The 24803-nt window shown below is 44.1% G+C and overlaps 2 protein-coding genes across 7 annotated transcripts in view; one reads left to right on the top strand and one right to left on the bottom strand.

The window, feature by feature from the left end:
• Positions 1-2369: 2369 nt before the first annotated feature.
• Positions 2370-19476, bottom strand: ANGEL2 (angel homolog 2). Of its 6 annotated transcripts, none has more exons than XM_069768512.1 (10): positions 19302-19403; positions 18535-18594; positions 17050-17511; positions 14812-15029; positions 13113-13182; positions 10750-11171; positions 9872-9995; positions 7227-7287; positions 6668-6834; positions 2370-2737 (listed from the first exon to the last, which is right to left on the bottom strand). In XM_069768512.1, exons 2-10 carry the CDS (start codon positions 18557-18559, stop codon positions 2589-2591), a joined length of 1698 nt encoding a protein of 565 aa, XP_069624613.1. In that variant the 5' UTR covers positions 18560-18594; positions 19302-19403; the 3' UTR covers positions 2370-2588. The 6 variants fall into 6 exon arrangements, with proteins under 6 accessions (XP_069624613.1, XP_069624615.1, XP_069624609.1 ...); XM_069768513.1 differs by having other exon boundaries at positions 2371-2737; positions 6668-6831; positions 19302-19404; XM_069768514.1 differs by lacking the exon at positions 18535-18594 and having other exon boundaries at positions 19302-19476.
• Positions 19477-19600: 124 nt separating this feature from the next.
• The window catches only part of RPS6KC1 (ribosomal protein S6 kinase C1), a 158560-nt gene continuing 153357 nt past the window's right edge, over positions 19601-24803 (top strand). Inside the window, exon 1 of the mRNA XM_069768507.1 lies at positions 19601-19954. Coding sequence (XP_069624608.1) covers positions 19850-19954 — 105 coding nt within the window. The 5' untranslated portion in view covers positions 19601-19849. The remainder of the gene's footprint in view (positions 19955-24803) is intronic.

Below are 24803 nucleotides of genomic sequence, written 5' to 3'. Positions count from 1 at the left end.
ATTATGTCCTGTGCTGATTTCTTTTCTTTCCCATCTGGGCACCCCATCGTGCTCCTGACAGATTTTATTAAATTGTCCACATTACTGTTGGGAAGACAAAGTCCCCCTTCAGTCTTGGATGAGCTCGGCTGAGATCCCTCTTCGTCTGAAGAAATACATACACCCTCTGACTCCGAACTAACCGGAGACCGGGACCTGCTAGGCTGACGGGTACTGGCGCTACTTGTCTGCGCCAAACCCTGCATCTCTTCTCGGATAATAGCTCTGACATCTGAGGGAGTCATGATATTTTCCTGCCGTAGAGTTTGCATGATACACTCTGCACACAGTTTTTTGGCATAATCATCCGGGAGGGGCTGCGTACATAAAGCACACTCTTTATGCTTAGATTTGTGTGTCCTTTTCTTAGTCTAGAGGAAGGATACAGGAGGAACATATATCAGCATATAGGAAGAGACTCTTTCAAAAACTCACCCAGTGAAGCTGACAGGTACCGGTTCTGGAGGCGGAATTCGTTTGGTGGTAGAACTCTTCTCTGGAGGTCGGCCACCACTCTTTGTGCTGCTCCTCGTGCTTCTCTCCCTGCTGGGAGAGCGCTGTTGCACTGCGGGCAGGTGCGCTTCGTCGGCCGGTGAAGCCATTTCACACACACCGGCCCGACGCTAGCGCTGCATTTTTAAACTTGCCGCCCATTCTCCTGCCTCCCCGGACCAACCCGGAAGTGCTCCCGCGACTTCCGGGTTAGACGCGCCGCTCTCACTCACCATGCGGCCGCCAGAGGCTATTAAGCCGGCCGCTGCAGCGCGCGCGTCCTCACAGTGCCGGCCGGACCTACGGTGACCGGACCCGGACCGTGGATGTTTGGCCAGACGAGGGGGGAGGCTGCAAGCAGGGGCTCCCCCGCCGCTGCTTCTGGTACCGCAGCCCCTGCCGTTCCCACAGAAACCGGCGCAGGCGGGTGCATGGCCCAGGGATCCTCTTCATCTGTAGGTAAGCCGGGTCCCTGTAGGAACAGGAAACCTAAACTGAGGAGGAGAGGGGACCGCCTCCTTTTATTCTGTAGGTTTCCTGTTCCTATGGGCGGATCCCTCTCTCTCATGTGGGGTGCTGTCATGGCGAAGGGTAAAACTGAAATTTATCTTTAGCAAATGAGTGAGAGCAGAAAAATACAAGACGTCTACTTCATCATATCTTAATACTTAGGAGACACTTACCATATTGTATATTCTTGTACATAGGAGCAGTATTATAGTAGTTATATTCTTGCACATAGGGGCAGTATTATAGTAGTGATATTCTACTATTCTATATAACTACTATAATACTGCCTCCTATGTACAAGAATATAACTACTATAATACTGCCCCTATGTACAAGAATATAACTACTATAATACTGCCCCTATGTACAAGAATATAACTACTATAATACTGCCCCCTATGTACAATATAACTACTATAATACTGCTCCTATGTGCAAGAATAGAACTACTATAATACTGCTCCCTATGTACAAGAATATAACTACTATAATACTGCCCCTATGTACAAGAATAGAACTACTATAATACTGCCCCTATGTACAAGAATATAACTACTATAATACTGCTCCCTATGTACAAGAATATAACTACTATAATACTGCTCCTATGTACAAGAATAGAACTACTATAATACTGCCCCTATGTACAAGAATATAACTACTATAATACTGCTCCTATGTACAAGAATATAACTACTATAATACTGCCCCTATGTACAAGAATATAACTACTATAATACTGCCCCTATGTACAAGAATGTAACTACTATAATACTGCCCCTATGTACAAGAATGGTCCCAGGGCTGGTGTGACGTCACGGCAGGTCCTTGTCGCACACCAGCCCTGGGACCGGAAGCTGCCGCTTGCAATGGAGCGGTCCCGGGAGCGTGGTGAGGAGCGGGAAAGGCGGCGGAGGGTGAGTATAGCAGGTTTTTTGTTTTTATTATTTTTAACATGACATTTTTACTATTGATGCTGAGTAGGCAGCATCAATAGTAAATAGTTGGGGACACTCAGGGTTAATAGCAGCAGTAACAGAGCGCGTTACACCGTGGGCCGTTACCGCTGCCATTAACCCTGTGTGAGCGGTTAGTGGAGGGGATTACGGAGCGGGCGCCGGGCAATGAGTGCAGGGGAGTAGAGTAGGGACTAATCGGACTGTGCCCGTCGCTGATTGGTCGCGGCAGCCATGACAGGCAGCTGCCGAGACCAATCAGCGAACGAATAACCGTGACAGAAGGACAGACAGACGGATGTGACCCTTAGACAATTATGTATATAGATATGTTTGAGTTTTTTTATTGAAATAAAGTATTCAAAGTCTTTTACTTTCATAAAAGTTTTATTTTTTTCTTAAGAAAATATTTGCAGATTTTGAACTTTACAAACAGCAAAAAATTTAGTAAAACACAAAACCTTAATTAATGTAAATGGATTTGTTAAATCCAACAATAAAAGCAGGAATAAATAAAGGTCTGCACTGATGTTCCTTTTTTCAGAAGGTTAAAAAAAAACAAACTTAAAAAAAATGAACTAAAATCTCGTGTTATAGCTCCAGCCGGAACTTGGCCAGTAACGAGAGGTGATCCGATGAGTTGGTCTCATTAGGAAGGCCATTTACGCTCCAGAGATCCTGTTCGTTGAGAAGTGACAATCGGCCGAGGAGCTGCAGGCGATTACATGCCATATCGGAGCCTAGAAAGAGAAACAATGAAACTGATTAGTGATCATGTGAGCCAGATAAGCAGTGTACCTACCATCAGAGTAAACTATTGCCACTTCTGAGAAGTTAAGATGACAATCAAAAACGTCAGCCAATCATTGACCCATTTGTTGCCAGGGAATTTAAGAAGAAGAAGAAGAAAAAAAAAAAGTCCAGCCTACAGATCTAAGGCTATGTGCACACGATGCGAATTTGCTGCGGATTTTTCCACGCAGAAACGCTGCAGATCCGCACTGTGATGTGCAGTACAATGTTTATCAATGGGTAAAAAAAAAAAAAAGTTGTGCACATGGTGCGGAAAAATCAGTGCGGAATTTCTGCGGATTTATAAGTGCATGTCACTTCTTTTGTGCAGATCTTCAGCGTTTCTGCACCCCTCCATGATAGAAATCTGCGGTGGCAAGAACTGCAGAAAATCCGCAGCTGCGGATTCTGCCAGGAGATTCGGATTTTGTGCAGAAAATTCTGCACCACATTTCCTACGTGTGTACATAGCCTAAAAGTATTAAACATGGTCTTTGTGCCACCTAGTGTTTGGTTAAGAGAAATAACATATAACCTATGCACTGGTTGATACATTTATCATTTTTTCATTTACTTTATTAAATATTTTACTTTATTAAGTCTTCAAGCAAATGAGAAAAAAAAACAAAACGCAAAAGTAACCGATGTCTCAAATTTTCCTTCCTTTTCTTGATTGTTAGGCTGGATTCACTCACAATGAGGGATATTTACTACTGCAAAAGTTTACATCAGATTCGAATGCATCAGCATTTCGGCGCACGGACTTCGTGCCACTGTTAACATAGAAATGCACCACAATGAGTACCGAAAAAACAAGTGTGACACTTTAGTGTATTGATTGACGGGTGGGTATTGCTAATCTGTGTCTATTTTGTCCATACATTTATTGAAGAGGACCTTCAATCAAAGTTATTTGTGTTGAATTGGACACATGATGTTATAGTGGCTGCAGAGCGGAATAAAACATGTTTTTCATTCATTTCAAATGCCCTTTGCAACATAGTATCAAAGTATTTGGCAGCTAATGAGTTAAAATAAAAAAAGTGTTGAGTTCAAGTGGGTGTTATCAGTTATTTTACACTAGGGGCGTGTACTTCTTCACCCTGTATGAGTGGTCCAATCATAAGCAAGCAGTAACACAGCAGAAAAAGAACACGCCCCCATAATAGCTCAGTTTTCTTAGTGTGGAATGCGAGGATACAGCTCTGATCTCCTACATAATTAAAAAGTGCTGGGAGATTACAGCACAGATAACTCACTCAGATAAGGTCCCTGTGGGGTAAGGGGCAGCACAGCTGAGTTAGCTGTGTCACATTACAAACCCTCCTCCCCTTTGAGCACTGTCAGCTCTGCTGTACTACACCTCCTCCACGCTGCCTAGTCAAAGAGGAGTCACACTTATGTCTGATGTGCTAAGGGCAACTTGTAATCATTTGGATTATTCCCAAATGCTTCTTTATATGATACAAACAACACAAGAAAAAAATAAAAGTGTATTAAAAATGCCTGTAAGGTATAGCTGTCTTGCTCCCAGCCTTTCCTGACATTTGAAAAAGATTGGACACCACTGTTGGATTTGATAGGAGCAGCTGAGATGCCGGCAATCTTGCCACTTCGTGGATTACCCTTCCAAATAATGTCCTAACCTTACTGCCTGTCCCCTGAAGAGTCAAGGTAGTTATTGCAATTTAACAAAAGGCTATGTTTTTAGGACAGTTAGTCGGTCAACGCAGTCAGATATTTTGCGTATTTTCTTCTCACTTTCACAATGCTCTCTTATTTTTGGAAAGCAAACAATATTACCAGTCATTAATTAAAATGAGATATCTAAAACTTGGTGCATAGTAAAAATAAATAAATAAACTGCCTAACAGCCAGGTAGTAGCTACCCACCTGCCTGTTGTGCCCAGTGCCATTCTTTGAAGACGGCTCCTGCAGGCGAATCAGCTGCTTTTGCTGACATCACGCTGACAGAGTAGCGGCTTCTTTTCCACTCCTCACTGTCTATGGGACATGAATGCTGAAGTCATGCTGATTGGCAGTCGGATCCTCGCTGACCAACTGGGGAGCCAGCTGTCAATCAGCATGACGTAAAAAAATCACGCCCTGGTGAAAGAGCAGAGTACAAAAGAAGCCGCCGTCTGTGACCGCTCTGTGCTGGTGAAGATTGGCACCGAGCACAACAAGGAAGTTAGTAACTACCTGTAGTTTAGAGCTTAGGTGTGTATATATATTTTTTTTTACACATTCCCAGATATCCCCTTTAGTATAATATTAGCAGCAGTCAAATATATATTATATTTTTCGGACTATAAGACGCACCTTACCATAAGACACACCACATGTTTAGACGGCAGAAAATAGTAAACTTTTTTTTCCTATTACTTAAAACTTTCTTGGTGGTGTAAAGTGGTCACTATCACCAATTTTAATGTACTAGGGTAGAATAGGGAAGGAATATATGTAACACTGGTGTTCCTCTGCATTGTATGTATTATACACACAGCTCTGCTATATATGCACATATAGACACACACAGCTCTGCTATATATGCACATACAGTACAAACCAAAAGTTTGGACACACCTTCTCATTTAAAGATTTTTCTGTATTTTCATGACTATGAAAATTGTACATTCACACTGAAGGCATCAAAACTATGAATTAACACATGTTGCATTATATACCGTATATACTCAAGTATAAGCCGACTCGAGTATAAGCCGACCCCCCTAATTTTGCCACAAAAAACTGGGAAAACTTATTGACTCGAGTATAAGCCTAGGGTGGAAAATGGAGCAGCTACCGGTGAATTTCAAAAATAAAAATAGATGCTCCAACCGTTCATTATTGCCCCATAAGATGCTCCATATAAAGCTGTGCCATACATAATGCTCCATACTGTTCATTATTGCCCCATAGATGTGCCATATAAAACTGTGCCATATAGTGCTCTGCACCGTTCATTATTGCCCCATAGCTGTGCCATATAGTGCTCTGCACCGTTCATTATTGCCCCATAGCTGTGCCATATAGTGCTCTGCACCGTTCATTATTGCCCCATAGCTGTGCCATATAGTGCTCTGCACCGTTCATTATTGCCCCATAGCTGTGCCATATAGTGCTCTGCGCCGTTCATTATTGCCCCATAGCTGTGCCATATAGTGCTCTGCGCCGTTCATTATTGCCCCATAGATGTGCCATATAGTGCTCTGCGCCGTTCATTCCTGCCCCATAGCTGCCATATAGTGCTCTGCACCGCCCATTATTGCCCCATAGCTGCCATATAGTGCTCTGCGCCGTTCATTATTGCCCCATAGCTGTGCCATATAGTGCTCTGCGCCGTTCATTATTGCCCCATAGCTGTGCCATATAGTGCTCTGCACCGTTCATTATTGCCCCATAGCTGTGCCATATAGTGCTCTGCACCGTTCATTATTGCCCCATAGCTGTGCCATATAGTGCTCTGCACCGTTCATTCCTGCCCCATAGCTGCCATATAGTGCTCTGCACCGTTCATTCCTGCCCCATAGCTGCCATATAGTGCTCTGCACCGTTCATTATTGCCCCATAGCTGTGCCATATAGTGCTCTGCACCATTCATTCTTGCCCCATAGCAGTGCCATATAGTGCTCTGCACCGTTCATTATTGCCCCATAGCTGTGCCATATAGTGCTCTGCGCTGTTCATTCCTGCCCCATAGCTGTGCCATATAGTGCACATAGCTAGTAGAAGTTATTCATACGCTCGCCATTTTAAACAGTGAAATGACGGATGTGGATTGTCAGGGGACTATTTGCATCACATTTCATTGACATCACTCACTGTGCACCCATTTTGCTCATGTCAGTGGTACACAGGGGGGTGACCGCTCGTACCTGGCTGCCCGTAAACATCATTATTAGCAGCAGAGTAGAAGATATAATCCACAGTGATGGCAGACTTGGAGTGGCAGGTTGTGATCTCGGGCAGTCCGGTGTCAGGGAAGTAATGGGAGTATACAGAGGACAGACTGAAGTGATGATGCAAACTGGATTCCACCCTGCTAAAAACAAACCAGAGGAAAATAAAACGTGGATGTTGATTAGTTAAAGCCTATACTCATAACATGCACAATTCTTACTTTAAAGGATTTTTCCCATTTCGGTCATTAATTTCAAATGGCTGACATGGAAATAACCCTTTAAACCAGGCTGCCTCTGCTTACAGCTGGCACTTAAGCTCATCTATAAAACACATGTTGGGAGGATGTATGTGAAGAGGGCAAAAGTTTTTAAAAATGATCTGATTGAAGAACAAAGGGGCAAACATTTGACTGCAGGATCAGACTACACAAGGTTTGATTGTAGTCTGTTACCATGGAGACACAGATCAACATAGAATCTGTGCATACAAAAAGTTCCGTTGGGAAGAGAGATGATTCTTAAAAAAGTTTACCTTTTATCCGATTCTGCAGTCCACTCATCGGGCTGCTTGGTTTGTTCTTCTGAACATTTCTCTAAAAAATAAAGATATTGAATGTTACATGTATAACCTGCATCAAACACAGACACATGGCACAATTGTTACACCACATCCTTACATGATCTACATTAAATGTCCCTTTATTTTGCTCCCCCACCCACTGTATTCTGCAGGGTGTAGAAATTAAAGAGGTATTCCCCACATACTTCTATGGCAAAATCTACAAGATCAACCATGTGAGATCGGGGCAGCCCTGCACGCTGAGGTCAGTGGAGAGGTAGTTGGAATTTCCACATAAATGAATAATTCCGACCATGTCTCCATAGAGCGGTGCTCATCAGGGCCCTGTTATCAAGATAGATGTGGGTCCGACCAATGGAACCAGCATCTACTTTATATTTTACATGCACAATATGGGAATACCACTTTAACTTTGCCTGGTAATGATCGGACCACTATTCTAGCCGAGATCTCAATCTGAGCATACACTACCTCCGGAGGCCATTTTCCTGCAGCCCACAGGTGTGAAAATTATGGGAAGTGTGGGGACCCCCAACATTTTCTGAAAGCCTGGACCCCGCAGCAGCCTTGCACCCCCGATCACCCCCTCATACCATCCATTCGCCTGCAGCATCAGCCCCACTTCTGCCACCACCACCAGCGACTCTGCCTCCTTGGACCCCTCTCCACCGCAGCCGCCCCACCCACCCGGTAAGCTAAGATGCAAAAAAGTGCATCTTGTAGTCCAAAAAATTATATAGTTTGATAGGTCGGACATTTCAGAACACAGTGATACCAAATATGTGAATTTTTTCAAATCTTTTTATTTTTAATGGGGCAAAAAGGGGGGCGATTTTAACTTTAGCATTTAAAAAAAAACTTTTTACTGTATTTAATAGTTAGGAGTCTTGCATGTGCGATCATCCAATTGACTGCGCTATGTGTAGGAAACCCATGGTCCTGTGTTCCCCAATGAGGCGACAGAGTAAAAAAATAATCACAATCTCCTATGAACGCTAGCCACAAGCCGGTGTTCACAAAAGGATCGTGACGACAAGCACAGGGGTCTTCTGCAGACCCCCAGCTTTTATGACAACCCATCAGCACCTAGTGATCACGTGACGGGGCGCCAATGGCAGGGATGTATGATGCCCTTCATGCCTGTGCATGTTAAATGTCACCGTCAGTAATTGCCAGCGGCATTTTGTTGGTTAACAGCCGTGGGTGGATCTTGGATCCACCAGCGTCTGTTAGAGGCACATGTGCAGGGAAAGATGCGGCCCCAGCATGCGAGTCTGCTTCAAAAGCAAGGACATGGTCGTCAGTTGTGAAGGGGTTAAGTTATATGGATTCATTTAGGCTCCATGTAAAATTATGCACTTCATAAGTGTTGGCCAGAATTAGAAAAACAACATGGATACTTTATTTACAAAAAGAAAAAAAACTGCCACCTCCATCCATTACCTACACCTGCTCCTGCAAGTCAGTTTCATAGAATTGAGTAGGGCAAAGCTGAAATACCCTACACTACCTGTAGACAAACTTTTGGAAAAAAAAGCAGCCATGTTTTTCAAATCCTAGAGGACCCCGTTAAGGATAACTTGCAAAATAATAGGGCAGAAACAAGAGATTGTAAGTGATGTGCCATCAGTGTATGGAGATTCAGGACTGATGTGGCAGTCAGAGGAAAGGTGGACTTTGTGTCGCTCGCAATTTAAGGACTTGTTAAAACACAGAACCTTAATAAAACGAAAAAAAGAAGAGATGATGATCAGGACCCGTAGAAGCGCGGCAGCGCGAAACGGCCGTCGTCCTTTCTGTCCACGTTCTCTCTATGGTTGTCTGCACATGTTCTAAATAAAGGATCGGTGTTTTCACGACCGGTGAGTGCACTCTCGTTTTTTCTTCATTTGGACTTTAGAACCTTAATAAAAAGTCCTCTTTGGTCTTAATACTGGAGGGCTATTTAAATTTTAATCGATAACTGCACATTTCCTAGCTTATGGGCCACTTCTGCAGTTTATCAAAGGTGGCCGGTCTCATAGGCCACAAGCACAGTGATCACCAGCTTTGTTATAGAGCGTGGAGGCGCTGCCTTCGGACAGATTCAGTGCCCCCTCCTCCTACTGTGAATTTAGGTTGTATGAATATAAAAACTAGAGATGATGCACAAAAAAAATAAAATATATATATATATATATATATATATATATATATATATATATATATATATATATATATATATATATATTTATATATTATATATTATATATTATATATTATATATATATATATATATATATATATATATATATATATATATATATATATATATATATATATATATATATTTGCTTCCTAATACCGATCTGAAAACGAAGGATTCATAGTTTGCGACCAGACAGAATGCGGATTATTATTATTTATCTCTTATATTATTGATATCTATAACCCTGTATGTAACCTCTTTTCACATGTACAGCACCATGGAATTAATGGTGCTATATAAATAAATAATAATAAATTATTATTATAGCGCTATTTATTCCATGGCGCTTTACATGTGAGGAGGGGTATACATAATATATATTATTCAGGCGTCATATACCGCACGGTACCTGGCTGCTCCTGATCCCTTTCCGGCGATTCGTACACACATTTCTGGTTGATGCCCAGGCTTCTCGGCCATATTGGGATAGATAAAATCCTTTGTCCTTTGTGGTACTTCTCTTGGCCGGACACCTGCAGAAAATGATGGCAGCAGTTTTATCTTTTGTTGGGGTGATGAAATTATAAACTTACTCTGCTGTTAGTTTGGAGTAACTTCTACAAGCCCCTGGAGCGAGGCTTCTGTGTTCATCGCTACCTCAACGTATGGCAGAATCAGATGGATTGAAAGGAGGATTTAAAGGGGTTGTCCACTACGTGGGCAACCCCTTCTGAATCCCTTTGTGCCCCCAGTAAAATAACAATAATTACACTCTTCAGTGGTGCCGGCTCTTTCAGGGCTCACTTGACATTGTTATGTCATGCAATCACTGTGGCCAATCAGCGCTAGCTTCACGCTCCAAGATGGTGGACAATTCAAGAAATCTGGAAAAAGTGAGAGAGCAGCTGCAGCTCAAACTTCTTCCGAATGTCAAGGAGGAGAGTGAAGCCAGCGCTGATTCTCAAGAGCCAGTGCCGACACGGTGTAATTATTTTACTGGGAGGAAACAGGGATTCAGAAGGGGTTGTCAGACTAGTGGACATCCCCCATTAAATCTTGTTTTTTTCCCATTCCATCAGCCAGACGATTGGGAATACCACCTCTTAGATGATGGTATCCATGGCTCTATGTTTGATTAGCCAACCTGGGGCGGAGACAATGACGCCGCACCCGGATTTTGGCAGGTAAGAGACAGTGCTCCTGCTCCGGTACCGCAGTCATAGACCATGGTCACCAACTCCAGTGGGCGGCCATTGAGGGGTTTACGTTGGATCGGTTGATTATTACCTTCCCGATGGTCATCCCCTCATAGTGAAGTCTCCCTTCCTTTATAAATCGATGCAGTGGTGACCCCGGCACAGAGTTAAAATCACCGCATAAGACAATGGGGCAGAAGCCGCCATCCTGTATCTGGGCGACCTCGGTAATCTCCGCCAGGAGAATGGCCAACTGGGTCAGCTTGATGTCTCCCCTCCTGGGGTTGTACAAGAGATGGGTGTTGGCCACACAGATCATTGGGACGTCTCTTCTCTGGGTTTTAGGTTGTAACATCAGCACCAAACCGATGTTGTCTCGGTCTAGAAGGGCGATGTGTTGTCGGAAATATTCCACCGGCTTCACTAAACGCAACTGAAATCTACTGGATTTGAAGCAAATGGCGCAACCGTCGGGTTTACTTCCGGTGCGGGCCTTGTATGCGCACACGTACCCTGCGACACGGGAAAAGTCAGAACAGAACATTAGAAACACAGACAATATAGACCTAAAGCATTTACCCCGCACATCTATTACCGCACAGTCTGCAGATTATACACCGCCTCTGAGCGTAGGGCCGACATGAAAATCAAAGCAGAACATGTCATCAGAAGGTTCCTCATTGTTTACTTCATGTACTGGCACATTGGTGGGGGGTCTGGGTCACAAGACCCCTACAGATGGTGAGACCCCAAAAAGTGTGCGACACAGCAAACAAAAACACACGGTTCTCCACAAATCCGCAGGCAATTATACATGTTCATAGTTTAGTTACTTTTATTGTTTGGATCATGTTAACAAAAAAATGCAAATATTCTTTTCCCCTATAGGAAGTAGCGATCCTACAAGTCAATGTCGACCCTTTAACGAGTCTTACCACATGACTTAGGATAAAAGCCAAACCAGAATCTCAGTTTGCAGACACTGTGTTTCGGGTTATTTGCTCCTCATCAGTGCAAAGCAGAATAGATTTGTTTGGGGCAAGTGACCTCTGACGAGGATCTCTCCTTGTTGAGAGTGCCAAGTCTGAGAACAACCTGATACACGTATTTAATAGGTGGCATTACAGTTCTAGTCCTTTCTGAAGAGACTCTCTGCATATTAAATTTCTACTTACGCTGACCTGGCACTCTGCAGAAGGAGAAACTTACCCCTAAGACAATATCTTAGGAAAATATAGGAAGCCTAATACTACAATATCAACAAAGTAGGCATCACAAAATTTACTATTCACAATAAGTGATGTCACAGCTCACCTCCTCCTCCTGTACAATGACTGATAACACCTCTATATACAGTAGATAACACAGGATCCACCATTCACAATAGGTGATGTCACAGCTCACCTCCTCCTCCTGTACAATGACTGATAACACCTCTATATACAGTAGATAACACAGGATCCACAATTTACAATAGGTGATGTCACAGCTCACCTCCTCCTCCTGTACAATGATCTTTGCCCAAACCAGAGCATGCTCATTAAAGACTTTTAACAAAAAAAGCATCACCAGATAACATTGAAAAATGCATTTAAAATAAAAAATGATGTAATAGGACATTTCTTTAAGACACGGTCACTTTAAATATTAGATAAGACGCACTTGAAAAGAAAAGGTTCTATCCCAAATTTATAGAAGGATTTACACCTATAAATTAAGGAGGGCTATGCGAATTAAAAATAACTGTCTGCTCTTTATGCTCCAGAAATAGCGCCACCGCTGTCTATGGCCACATCTGGTATTACACTTTTGCTTCATTCAAGTAGGGTGAACACATTTGAACTGCAGTACAAGGGCACATTCATACGTGAGTTTTTCTCTTATGAGTGCTATCTGTGTTTTTTCACTGATCGCACTCGTACCTATGATAGCGAAAGGGGCCGTTCACACGTCTGGGATTGTTTGAGGACTGCGCGGTTCACGCAATATTGCGAAGATATGCCAGGTATTGAGTGTCAGATCTAAATTGGCAATGTAAGCCTATGGCTCTGTGGATGTTGTTTCAATCTGTTGAAACTCTTGATTAAGGGTATGTGCACACGTCAGGATTGCATCAGGATTTTGTCAGGATTTTTCATCAGGATTTGTAGCCAAAACCAGGAGTGGAACAATTAGAGGAAAAGTATAATAGAAACATCTGCACCACTTCTGTATTTATCACCCACTCCTGGTTTTGGCTACAAATCCTGATGAAAAATCCTGACAAAATCCTGATGCAATCCTGACGTGTGCACATACCCTAAAACAGAACAAAAAAAACAAACAAAAAAAAAAAAAAAAAACTGGCAAAACGCTGACATGGCACTCATTTAAAAAAAATATTTATTGCATTAGTTTTTTTTTTTTTTTAAACAAACCCCCAGCATACTAGACAGAAGCTGGAGAGCTACATACCAAGGGCTTCCAAAGTGGGCTTGATCTGTTCTTGATAGTGATCTTCTTGAACCTCTTGTAAACAAAGAATCTAAAACAAAAAAAAAAAAAAGCAGCACAATGTGAACAGGCTTTATGGTACAAAAAGAAAACAATAAAAAAAATGTGACTTATTAAAGCAATGACGGTGAGGGTGTGTGGGGGTTTTTAAAAATCTTATGTGGAAGAAAACCAAAAAAAAAAAAAAAAAAAAAGAAAAAAACTGGACCAGCTTCAAAAAAAGTCCTCAAAATACTCCATGTGAACACAGCCCTATACTGAACTGACCGCTGCCTGCACCGCTGGAGTCCACAAATTCTAACGATCTAATGACACTAATTAGTGGAGATTTTTAGTACAACTCCGTAATGATGTCACCATTGCACCATCCCATGCTGGAAGCAGCAGAGTGCTGGACTCCTCCAGTCCGGCAGGACCGCGTGTTCCAATGGGGCGTTTCAGGGCTCCGTGCCCGAAATCAGAGGGGGCTGCAAGGTAGAATTTTGCAGCTGGACTGTTGAGAACTTTTAATGATGGGAGTAACCCTAAATCAACTACAATTACAGCCTGAAATTGTCAGGGCATGCTGGGAGTTGTAGTTTGTAAACAATTTGAAACTCAAAGTAGTGAGTTGGAGACCAGTGCATGTATGTATCTGTCCATTTCAATAATAATAGATCAGGGGGGGGGGTCACCGTCTCCATGCTGCGGCTGTATCTTGGGATCCCACATACCCCATTTCCTACAGCTCTTATTTCTTGCACCACATACAGATTTCTACCTTGATAAAGGCCTACCTGGGCCGGAACATTGGTTACTGTATGCTCGGTCAAATAAAATTACTTTTGGCAAACAATTTTTGGAGCCTCGGATTGATCAATATTATTCTGTCCATTTCAAAACATCTTTGGATCTGAGTGCAGTATAATCCCAGATGTACCATAACGCCAGTCCCAGATATACCATAATCCCAGTCGTGCTGTAATCCCAATCTCCGATGTGCTGTAATCCCAGATTCCGAGATGTGCTGTAATCCCAAATGTACTGTAATCCCAAATGTACCGTAATCCCAGTCCCAGATGTACTGTATTCCCAGAGGTACTGTAATCCCAAATGTACTGTATTCCCAGAGGTACTACAAATACAATCCCAGATTAACTATAATCCCAGATGTGCTGTAATCCCACATATACTACAAATACAATACCAGATGTACTGTAATCCCAGGTGTACTGTAATCCCAGTCCCAGATATACTGTAATCCCAGTCCCAGATGCACTGTAATCCCAGATGCACTGTAATCCCAGTCCCTGATGCACTGTAATCCCTGATGCACTGTAATCCCTGATGCACTGTAATCCCTGATGCACTGTAATCCCTGATGCACTGTAATCCCTGATGCACTGTAATCCCTGATGCACTGTAATCCCTGATGCACTGTAATCCCTGATGCACTGTAATCCCTGTCCCTGATGTACTCTAATCCCTGATGCACTGTAATCCCAGATGTACTGTAATCCCAGTCCCATAAAACCAAGACTAGATGGGTAAACCAAAGAATAATAATCCAGATTAGGGTCCTCATCTGGGGACCTCCTCTATTAACTCAAAATAAAAGAATTTCAAGTGGGTTTTCTTCATCAGACAAGTGCTTCAAAAAGGAAAAAGTGCTGGTACTTACATCAGCGTTCATCTCCTGCAGCTCTCGCAGGATGTTCGGGAGCCGGTAATTCCAGAATAAGTATGGCCGCCGGCAGTGGCTGTACAGACTAGAGTTGTCCTCCAGGAGGTCCTGGGATAAGATGTTATACGACATCACCGTGAAGTCAAACGTCTCTTTACTAGATCCATCCTGGGAGCGATGGCCGAAGTCCTCCCATCTTCTCTTCACTATGGCTGCTGAACAGGACAGGCAGACAGGTCACTATGCCGCCCTACATCTGGTGCCACACACCCAATCTTATGTGTCAGTCCAAGGCCAGAACTCAGCCTTGTCCTTTGTTTTGTCATGGTTTGTAATTTTATCCCTTAAAGGGGTCAGACTAATTATTACTTTTATTTTTAGCCAAACATTGATTAATAATAAAAACGGAGGTGTACTCCCCTCACATCAGCACCGCTGCAGAGGACAAGAACAGCGCTGCATTGGATGTTTGTCCTCCATTAACCTGCAGTCCTGTGAAATGGGACCGTATCTCCTACCGGAGACCTCAGGGGCGACCTGCACTGGATCTGTGGAGGCGCTGTAAGGTGACCATGTCTCCATTTATTTATATAGGTGTATGTAAAAAAAAAATACTGTTGGCCAACCCCTTTAAAAAAAAATCTCAGCCTATCATAGGAAGTCAGGATGCTGTAAATAAGTCAGAATAGTTCGTCCTCTTATGGGACGTTAACCTCTGCCCATAAGTCGTATTTCAGCATGTAAACCCGGTATTTGGGGGTCCCCCTCCTCTACGAGCCAGAATGAAACGTTAGTCTGCATGGGCAGCCATTAGTGATGAGCAGACGTGCTGGGATAAGGTGTTATCTAGGTATGCTCGGGTGTTTTCGGTGTGTGTTTATAAAATATGTTCGAGTCCCCGCAGCTGCATATTTCAGAATTCTATTGCACTGTTGGTTCCCCCAGGACTGTCAGGTTGTCAGCAACAGCTTTAGAAAGATAGAAAGATCAGTGATGTCTTTGTTAGCAGTTCACCAATATAAGGGGGTCCCCCTTCTTTGACGCACACCTTGATAGAGCTTGCGGAGAGGTTGCGGCCCCCCTGTAAGCTGATTAGAGGGGACTGGATGACCCACTATAAACTCTACATGGGAGATGTGCTATTATATGGTCGCCCCTTACACAAATCGGGAGATATATATATATATATATATATATATATATATATATATATATATATATATATATATATATATATATATATATATATATATATATATATATATACACACACACATTCCAAAAAGAAATGTTCCAACCGCATGGACTCCATCCAATCTGAGAACGAGGCCTTGTCAGAAAGCTGCGGTGGTCCCACACGTGGGCCACCACTATATTCACCCTTTATGAAACTGCTGGTAAATCCGAGCACTGTGCTTTGCCATCTCTGGTAGCTCCATGGAGACTGTATACAATGGCGGACAAGCATGGCGACCGATCCAGCATGATGGGGACTTCAGAGCCCCGGTCTTAGGATGGGTAAGGGGTCTCAGAGGACAGCCCCCTCGACCAGAAAATTTATCACCTACACCGTGAATAGCCGATAATCAATAATAATAACAACAATACTTTAATACATGTTATGCAAAGATGTCCAGTGGGGTCCTCCAGTAGCCCCTTTAGGCTATGTTCACACTTTGCGGATTCCACTGCGGATTTTTCCGCAGCAGAACTCCAAAATCCGCAGTGAAAACCCGTCGCGGTTTTTACTGCGGATTTATCGCGGTTTTTACTGCGGTTTCTTCTGCGGATTTTCATCTGCCGTTTCCTATTGGAGCAGGTGAAAATCCGCAGAAAAGAAGTGACAAGCTGCGGAATGTAATCCGCTGCGTTTCCGTGCGGATTTTTCTGCAGCATGTGCACAGCGTTTTTTGTTTCCCATAGGTTTACATTGTAATGTAAACTCATGGGAAACTGCTGCGGATCCGCAGCGGTCAAATCCGCTGCGGATCTGCAGCAAAATCCGCAAAGTGTGAACATAGCCTCAAAGGGGTTTTCTGGTTTTGGAAATGAGTGGTATCAATGAATTTACAATCCTGCATATTGCCCCTTAAGGTATGTGGGTTGTAACGTCATTGCTAATGCTCACTTCTGATGCGGAGGCAATGGCGGTGGACAGCCCCTTTAATGTTCCCCCACAGCCCACCTCCTGTAATACATATTGTTGTTATAAAGGGGTAATAATGACGTCCTTACCTTTAGCTTCCATTTGAGGACCAGTTGGGACAAACACTTCTGGTGTTCCAGAAATGGGTGGAACCCGTAGATCACTTGCTGGAGGGTAGGGTCTTTTTGTCCACGGTTTACCCTTGTGCTCGTCGTCCTCCGCACTTTTCTTTCGTTTTCTGAATTGTTCATCTCCTTTGGTGTCCATATTGAAATTAGATATGTGAAGCCACGATGACTGAGGTGGGAACCAGGGAAATGAATAACTGGCAGGGAGGGCAGGACAGTGGGGTCCAAAATAATGATAATATGGCCTGGAGTTGTCCTGAGGGGGCCAGATGTTCACTGGGAAGAAAGTAGACGCCTGGTAATGTCCAGTCCACCATTGGTATCTAGGGAAATTTCCACTCATGCAAAGGGGTCGTGAGGAACTGGCACGGGTGATACACCTCCCACCCACAGTCTGCAGATGCCGAGGCAACATCTGATACCCTGCGGAAGACACAGATCATTAGTGAAGGGTGCAAACATGATAGTCACCATTAGAGCTCATAGAGACGTCATCGCCCAGCTTTCCCAAAATCCTGAATGGCAAATAAGACAGATATGCAGTCCATGCAAATTTCAGGAGTGACTACAAGATTCAGGTGCACTCTGCAGCCGTGGAGACACATAGGTCTGCATAGGAGCTGTAGACACAAAGCTGTAGGAGGTTTTAGATCAACTATTGAATGGTTGCTTCATTTATTTTGCACCAGACCTATAAAAAAAAAAATGGTTGCAAAGATGAACATAACCCCTAAAGGGCAAAGCTGAAAAGGATCTGATCATTGGGGGTCCACTGATCAGTAGAATGAGTGTATCCATGCCTTGTACCTCCTCTCAGTGAACGAGTGTGGAATTCGCCCATCTCCATTAGTTCCTTGATATAACGGAAGCAGGAACAGTCGTGTAACTATGTCGCATCATTCAATCTCAGAAAGGAAGAATGGCGCCAGATCTAATGATCCTGGGGTGTCAATTAGAATATATCTTATTGATAACTGATAAATGCCCTTCAAGGAAATAAAAAACAAAAAAACAAACACTTTTTAACCTTTTCCCAACGTGGGACATACATGTTGCCGCCATCTATGTACTCCTATGACGCTACAAAGCTTGAATCGCCCCGAATATATATATATATATATATATATATATATATATATATATATATACACACACATTTAGTATCGCCACATCCATAAAAGTGCGACCTATCAAAGAAAAAACTGAAATGACCCCGCACAGCAAACGGCATAAAGTGAAGATCAAAATGGCAGAATTGTGTTTTTTTTCAGACAACTTCATATCCCTCAATGAAAAAAAACACTATATGTATCCCAAAATCACCAGGCAAAAGTCCTCCCAAAGTTTCATCAAAGGAGTCTGATGTTGTGTTTTTTTAACCAAACCATTAAAATATAAAAATAGTAATAATAATTAAAAAAATTCAATCTCTGTACTTGTACTGACCTGGAGAATCGTGCTGTCGGGTCATTTTTAATCTCACAATGAATGCAGTAAAAACGAAACCTAAAAAAAAAACATAATGGCGGGACTGTGTTTATTTTCACCATTTTAGAAGATTTAAAGGGGTTGTCCAGGACTTTCAGCGATGTCCGAGCCTTAGGATAGATCAATGCTGAATTGTTGGGGGGGTACACTCGGCACCCCAGCTGATCACGGTGGCGGCCAGAACAGGTCAGCGCTGTCCACGGATAGTTCTCACGGCCGGGTATGGTGGATGTGCTGTACCCCGCCATGACCATTGTTGGTAGACGGAGCGGTGCAGCCTCGGCCCCCGCCATCAGCGGAGGTGCGGACTGCCCCAGCCCCAAACATCACACGTTGAGGACCTATATCCTAAGCATAGGCCATCACTGTTAAAGTCCCGGACAACCCCTTTAAAAAAAATTTTTTGTCCCTATTTTTCAGCACATTATTTGGTAAAGTGAATGGCGATCATAAAAAGTTACAATCCGTCTCAGAAAAAAAAAAAAAAAATACAAAAAGTGGCTTTTGGGAAAAAAAGCACAAAAGAAAAAAAAGACAAAACAGAAAAATAACCCGGATGGGTGGTCTCATTTATAAAGTGATGGGTTATTGTTATGAAATTAGATTAACCAGCTGATAACAGAGAACAATAGCACCTGGAGACATGACGACTTCCGGGTCGGAGACCTGCGGGCCCCTGACACCGGGCAGCAGCACACAGACCGGGCCCCAGCACGGCCACGTACCTGACTATCTCAGCCCAGCCAGTGCAGCTCCACTATGGCAGCGACCACCGCAGCCGGCGTCCATGTCAGGGAGCAGAGCATGCCGGGAGGAAGAAAGGTCAGAAACGCTCTCGTTGCTGATTGGTTAATGCAGCCGTGATACATTGTTATCGTGTTAGTCAGTGCTCACGTGACTGAATCTGAACACGAAGACAGTCTCTCTATCCACCAATCAGAAGCGAGAACCATCATCCAATCAGAACGCTCCTTACAGCTCCAGCTGGCGGAAGTGCTCTACGCTCAGTACGGTTATGCGGTTCATTCACCGGAAGCGGAAGTCGGGATTGAGGTGTGGCTTAGAGGGCTGTGTGTGAGCTGGGCAGACCGTGTCTGTAGGTTCTGTGACACAGTGTGCGGTGCATGGAGGGTGCTGTGTCTCCGGCATTATGGCCGCCTGGGGGTGAATGATGTGTGCGCTGGCTATGGGCTGTAGTAAGTGAGAGGTTCCATGGCTGCTGGTCAGGGTGCTGATCCTTTGATGGACTCTCTCTGGGTGTAACTGGAGCAGTATGATATCCCAAAGAGACAAAGCAGGGGATCTGGCCCGCTTCTACACCGTCACCGACCCCAGGAGGCACCAGAAAGGCTTCACCATCTACAAAGTCACCGCCAGGGTAAGTGCCAGTGTGTGTGCTGGCGAAACACCGAGAAACGGATCGGCGACTAGTCTGTCTGTGACCGCAGAGCGGATGTGTATGGTCATGTGACTGCACTGGCGCTGTCAGTACCGAGGACTCAGGACAGTGTGGACATTGCGCTCCGTCATCCACAAGTCTGTAGTAACGTACAGGGACACTGAGTATGGAAACCCCCTTTAAAGGTGTATTCCCATCTCCTAGATCCTATTTCAATATCTAGTAGGTGTAATAATAATATTGGCAAATACCTCCAATTAGAAATGTAGTATAGTTCTTCTGATGAGCAATGGCGCTTACCCCATGTGCAGAGCAGCAGCAGCTTAGGTAGCCATGATTATAACCACTAACAACTAAGTCACTTTGAGTGGTCGTAACCATGGATATCTAACCTGCTGTGATGCCTGCACATAAGGTAATCGAGATAACTAATCAGAAGAACTATACTACATTTCTAATTGGAGGTGTTTGCTGTTATTATTATTACATATTGGTATAATACCCCTTTAAGGATGATACTTTGACCATACATTAAGACTTGTCAGCAGAGATCTGGGGAATAGGGAAGAACTGCCGCGGTTATGACTTCTCTATTGTCCAGAGGCTGAAGGAAAGGCGCGCTCCTCCCAGGGCTGAGGAGTCGCAGCCCATTTTGGTGTCGGAGTCGGAGGTTTGGCTTACCGATCTCACAGCCCTGGCTCCTCTCACATGTCACTATGGGGAGAAGGTTGCTGGCTTTGTGCTTTTGCTCACAAAATTGCAAAGTGCTTAGAAAATCAAACAATTTTGCACTTTACCACTTATTAAAAATCCTTTGTGCTCTCAAAAATGGAGGGTTTTTAAATTTGATAGTGTACTGCTCATTGCCTAGGTTACCGGCCACCTCTGCAATCACAGTTACCCAGTTAAAGGGACTCTGCGAGCAGAGACTGACTGTTCAAACCAAGCACAGGCGCTCGGTGCATCACGGCGGGGCCAAACATTTAACTCTACCTCCCACCTGCTGGTTTTCCCCCTATCTCTTTGCCCACCTTTGTATTCAATAAAATGATTCTTGTACTTTTATGGTGATCCCCGTTTTTTGATCTGCAGCTTTTTCTCTATATAATTCCTGATGTTTTTGTATTGACCTTGGGTGTGTCCCTTTATATTTGTTGTGGTGCCCTCCCAAATAAATTTTGTTTACTCTTTGCCCACCTCTTCATTGATTGACAGTTCTAGCTTTACAGAGCCGGGGAACGGTGGAGATAGAGGGAAGGGGTATATATAACATTGGGGGCTGCCGCTTCTCTTTAATTGCATACATGATACAGAAACGTTCTAATACCATATATGCAGAAAAGTATGTGCCCCCGGCATACTCCAGTCCAGGAGCTTTTCTCACCTCCCATTGTACAGCCATAGACATTAATGTGGAGTCGACCCCTCTGCAGATCTAACAGCTTCTTATCTTCTGGGAATGGATTTCTACAAGATTTTGGAGGAGTCTTTTGGAATTTGTGCCCCTTCATCCAGAAGAACATTTGAGGAGCGATACTGATGTTGGGGAGAGGCCGGACTCACCATCTCCATACTATATAATCCCATGCTGGGGTCCGGCTGGTCATGGTCTCCCCCATGTCTGTATGGAGCTTGTGCACTGGGCACAGTCATGGGGAAAAGAAAAGGGCCTTCCCCAAACTTCCACAAAGATGGAAGCTACAAGGGTGTCCTTACCAGGACTTATACAGTCGTAACCAATAGTTTCAGTAGTAAATGGTCCTGACAGGTTGCGGCGCCTCCTGTGCGTCCGGGATGAGACATTTGCTGATTTCCATCTTTCTCGTTCATTAGTCTCATCCGCTGTAAGTTGCTGCTTGTAACGTAAAGCCTCCTCCGAGCCGCGCGTCCGCTGGTGGTTTCTCCGTCTGAGAAATGTAATGGATGTCGGCGATGTCTCCTGGGAGGCGGCTGCTGCTCTGCACGGCTGTTACGACCTGACGTGACACCGGCTCAGTGGCAGAAGGATAATAGCAGTGGGCCTGGCAGCCGCAGGGTGGGGTGCTGGTCACATTTTAGGCTATGTGCACACGTTGCAGATTTGACTGTGGAATTTTCTGTGCAGATTCTGAATTTCTTGGCAGAAAACGCAGGTCAGAATCTGCACCTTTTTTTTTTGGTCTGTGCACACGTTGCAGATTTCTTCCTTTTTTTTTACCCCTGCAGATTTCTATTATGGAAGACGTGCAGAAACGCAGCAGTTCTGCACAAAGAATTGACATGGTCCTTTTTTTGAATCTGCTGCGTTTTCTGTGCAGAATTTTCTGCACCATAAGCACAGCGTTTTTATTTCGCCATTGACTTACATTGTACTGTAAATCACTTGCAGATCTGCAGTGTTTCTGCGCGGAAAAAAAGCTGCAGTTCTGCAGGAAATCTGCGACGTGTGCCAGGGCTGTGGAGTCGGAGGTAATTTTGGTTGGAACCGGAGTCGGTAGAAATGTACCGACTCCGACTCCAGCTTTAAAAAAAAAAAATGTATTATTTCATAATTGAGCTTTCATATGAATTTTATAAATGTTACTCAAATATATATGTTCTATCAAACTATGAACAACAGTTATAAGCAGTTCTGCTGGAGATAGAGACATTTCTAAAGGTACCGTCACATTAAAGGCCCCTTCACATTAAGCGACGCTGCAGCGATACCGACAACGATCCGGATCGCTGCAGCGTCGCTGTTTGGTCGCTGGAGAGCTGTCACACAGACAGCTCTCCAGCGACCAACTATGCCGGTAACCAGGGTAAACATCGGGTAACTAAGCGCAGGGCCGCGCTTAGTAACCCGATGTTTACCCTGGTTACCTTCCTAAAAGTAAAAAAAACAAACAGTACATACTTACCTACAGCCGTCTGTCCTCCAGCGCTGCGCTCTGCACTCCTCCTGTACTGTCTGTGTGAGCACAGCGGCCGGAAAGCAGAGCGGTGACGTCACCGCTCTGCTTTCCGGCTGACCGACGCTCACAGCCAGAGCAGGAGGAGTGCAGAGCACAGCGCCGGGGACAGACAGCGGTAGGTAAGTATGTACTGTTTGTTTTTTTTACTTTTAGGATGGTAACCAGGGTAAACATCGGGTTACTAAGCGCGGCCCTGCGCTTAGTTACCCGATGTTTACCCTGGTTACCAGCGAAGACATCGCTGGATCGGTGTCACACACGCCGATCCAGCGATGTCTCCAGGGAGTCCAGCGACGAAATAAAGTTCTGGACTTTCTTCAGCGACCAACGATCTCCCAGCAGGGGCCTGATCGTTGGTCGCTGTCACACATAACGATTTTATTAACGATATCGTTGCTACGTCACAAAAAGCAACGATATCGTTAACAATATCGTTATGTGTGAAGGTACCTTTAGCGACGCTGCAGTGATCTAGACAACGATGCCGATCGCTGCAGCGTCGCTGTTTAGTCGTTGTGTGGTCGCTGGAGAGCTGTCACACAGACCGCTCTCCAGCGACCAACGATGCTGAAGTCCCCGGGTAACCAGGGTAAACATCGGGTTACTAAGCGCAGGGCCGCGCTTAGTAACCCGATCTTTACCCTGGTTACCATTGTAAAAGTAAAAAAAAAACAAACACTACATACTTACCTGTCGCGTCCCCCGGCCTCAGCTTCCCTGCACTGTGTAAGCGCCGGCCGGAAAGCAGAGCGGTGACGTCACCGCTGTGCTCTGCTTTACGGCCGGCCGGCGCTGACACTGGGGGACACAGGGAAGCTGACGCTGAGGAACGTGACAGGAATGTATGTAGTGTTTTTTTTATTACTTTTACAATGGTAACCAGGGTAAACATCGGGTTACTAAGCGCGGCCCTGCGCTTAGTAACCCGATGTTTACCCTGGTTACCAGTGAAGACATCGCTGAATCGGCGTCACACACGCCGATTCAGCGATGTCAGCGGGTGATCCAGCGACAAAATAAAGTCCTGGACTTTCCCAAGCGACCAACGATCTCCCAGCAGGGGCCTGATCGTTGGTCGCTGTCACGCATAACAATTTCGTTAACGATATCGTTGCTACGTCACAAAAAGCAACAATATCGTTATGTGTGACTCCACCTTTACTTCTTGTGTGTCACTGTTCTCCACTGCCCTTATCTAATCTTATACCTGGTTAACCTCATGCTGCCCCAACCCCCCTACTAACAATGTATGAAAGTAAAAATGTGTTGCAAATTCTTAGTAGTAAAGCTCCTCCTCTAGACTAGATGTTTGGTGTGCGTCTTCCAAGCATCTCACAGCTGCTACTCAGAAGAGGAAGACTGTAAGACGTATTATCCTTTCAACAAACTCTGCATCAGTTAACTGTGAGTACATGAGGAATAACAGAATATAATTTGGAAAAATATTTGGATCACAAGGACCGTGCAAAGCGTTCACGCATAGAAGAGTCATCCCCATCAAAGAACACGGCCAGTGCATTTCAGCAGAATTTTTCATGTGCAGTAAAAGAAATTGAGAAATTTGACCGTTCATCAAAAATTACAGTGCAACAAGCGATTCCTCTGTATTCCGACATTGTCAGAGATGTTGCCCGAGTGGTTACTGCTTTGCCACCAACCCAAGTTAGTTTAGAGAGGTTGTTCTCTGCTCTCAAAATAATTAGATCAGATTTGAGGGCATCCATGAAGGAGGATCTGACGGAGGCAATACTTTTTCTGAGGACAAATTTATAGATTTCTTCTTATTAACTGCGTAACAGTGTTTATTGCATATTTACTTACAAGAGTTTATAAAAGTTATTTGCTATATTCTAATTGTATTCTAATATAGTTTTTGCTCTGTGGTCTGATTA

The sequence above is a fragment of the Ranitomeya imitator genome, chromosome 5 (genome assembly GCF_032444005.1).
Source record: "Ranitomeya imitator isolate aRanImi1 chromosome 5, aRanImi1.pri, whole genome shotgun sequence".
Taxonomy (NCBI): Eukaryota; Metazoa; Chordata; class Amphibia; order Anura; family Dendrobatidae; genus Ranitomeya; species Ranitomeya imitator.
Note: the sequence above shows the minus strand (reverse complement) of the source record. Positions and strands in the feature narration are given on the sequence as shown.